General features: G+C 56.7%; 1 protein-coding gene across 1 annotated transcript in view; it reads left to right on the top strand.

Annotated features, from left to right (window-relative positions):
* Window positions 1-2,093, top strand: part of ATP13A1 (ATPase 13A1) — a gene marked incomplete at its 5' end in the record, with an annotated part of 22,693 nt that overhangs the window by 19,353 nt on the left and 1,247 nt on the right. The window contains 2 exons of the mRNA XM_035888671.1: window positions 1,263-1,374; window positions 1,635-1,778. Of these exons, the coding sequence (XP_035744564.1) occupies window positions 1,263-1,374; window positions 1,635-1,778 (256 nt within the window). The remainder of the gene's footprint in view (window positions 1-1,262; window positions 1,375-1,634; window positions 1,779-2,093) is intronic.

The following is a 2,093-nucleotide window of genomic DNA, read 5'->3' as shown; positions in this document are numbered from 1 at the left end:
CCGCCTGCGGCTCAGTAGCTGGAGAGAGAAGAGAAGGGAGAGGATGGGAGAGGAGCAGCCCTGCAGACCCCAAGGGCAGGGAGGAAGAGGAGGAGGAGGAGCTCCAGGTGCCGGAGCGCAGATTCCCCTACAGCACAGGGCTGCTCTCCATCCCCTCATCCCCCAGCCCGTACGGATCCCGGGGGCTGCCCCGACCCAGGGACAGGACCTTGCCCTTGGCCTTGTTGACCCCCATGAGGTTCCCATGACCCCCCCTCTCCAGCCTGGAGATGCCATCCCATCCTTCTGGCGTGTCAACCTCACCACCCAGCTTGGGGTCACCTGCAGCCTTGCTGAGGGTGCGCTCGACCTCGCTGTCTACGTCATCGATGATGACATTAAACAGCGCCGGTCCCAGTACGGACCCCTGAGGGACACCACGCGTCACCGGTCTCCATCCAGACATCGAGCCGTTGACCACTGCCCTCTGGATGCAACCATCCAGCCAATTCCTTCTCCACCCAACAGTCCACCCATCCACTCCACAGCTCTCCAGTGTAGAGAGAAGGATGTTGGGGGGACCGCGTCAAAGGCTTTGCAGAAGTCCAGATAGATGACGTCTGGTTTTCCCTTGTCCACTGACACTGTCACACCATCATAGAAAGCCACTCGGTTGGTCAGGCAGGACTTGCCCGTGGTGAAGCCATGCTGGCTATCTCAAATTATCTCCCTGGCCTCCATGTGCTTTAGCAGAGCTTCTAGGAGGATCTGTTCCATGATCTTCCCGGGCACAGAGGTGAGGCTGACGGGTCAGTAGATCTCAGGGTCTTCCTTTCTCCCCTTTTTTGAAAATGGGCACAATGTTTCCCTTTTTCCAATCACCAGGCACTTCACCTGACTGCCATGACTTCTCAGATATCATGGAGAGGGGCTTGGCGACTACATCGGCCAGTCCCCTCAGGACTCTGGGATGCATAAAGGGAAACAGAAATAACCCTGGCGAGGCAGATTACCATAGAGTTCTAGAGGAAAACACACAAAAAAACCCCAAAACCCCAGGTTTTATCCACGTGGTGGGTTTTATTTTGTGAAATAGAACCTGACGACCACCTCTGCGCCTGGACGCACACGGGTGGGGCTGCTGCTCCTGGGAGCCACCGGATTTTGGGAACAAACTGTTGTTGCCCGCTAAAACTTGGGCATGGTTTAAGTCGGGCGCGGTTTAAGTCGGGCACTGATTCTGAGTCCGGTCTCGCTCATCTCCAGCTTTGTTCCCTTTTTAGACAGGAGGAGTTTGTGGATCTGTACAAGGAGTTTGAGCCCAGCCTGGTGAACAGCACCGTCTACATCATGTCGATGGCGATGCAGATGGCCACGTTTGCCATCAACTACAAGGCAAGCCACGTTTTAAGTCGCATCTCCTGCAGCACCAGAGAAACTGAGTCGTATTTAAGGCACAGTAGTGCAAAACAAACGTCCTTCCCTGCTCGTAAATGCTGGGTTTTGTCAGCGCCTTTGCGGGGAAAACCTCCCTCTCTTTGCACCAACTTGGAAGGAGCCAAGGGTCCCCAAAAGGCGTCAGGAATTCCTCCGTACCCCGTCATCGGAAATGGGCCTCTCGCCCCTGCTCACCATTTCTCCCCGCTGTCTTTCAGGGCCATCCCTTTATGGAGAGTCTACGGGAGAACAAACCTTTGCTGTGGAGCATCGTCCTCTCGGGACTTGCCATCGTGGGTCTTCTCACGGGCTCTTCACCAGAATTCAACGAACAGTTTGGCTTGGTGGAAATCCCTACCGAGGTGAGTGGGCAGCTGCTCTCTGTGCCAACTCGATTCTACGCGTGGTTTCCAGTGGGAGGACGGGGTCTGAGCCCATCGTCAGGCATGCCGGGGAATCGTAAGGTTTTTAGCAGGATGTCGGGCTGGAGAGAGCTCACAGGAGCCCCGCCTGGAGTCACAGAATCCTTTGGTTGGAGAAGACCTTTGAGATCGAGCCCAACCGTGCCTGTCCCACGCCCCAAAGCCCGGCCCTCAGCACCGCCTCTGCCCGGCTGTTAAATCCCCCCCGGGCTGGGGACTCGACCCCTTCCCTGGGCAGCCCCCTCCAGCCCCTGA

This window comes from Egretta garzetta, unplaced genomic scaffold, assembly GCF_000687185.1.
Source record: "Egretta garzetta isolate BGI_Z169 unplaced genomic scaffold, ASM68718v1 scaffold421, whole genome shotgun sequence".
NCBI lineage: Eukaryota > Metazoa > Chordata > Aves > Pelecaniformes > Ardeidae > Egretta > Egretta garzetta.
This window is presented reverse-complemented; position numbering and strand designations above follow the sequence as displayed.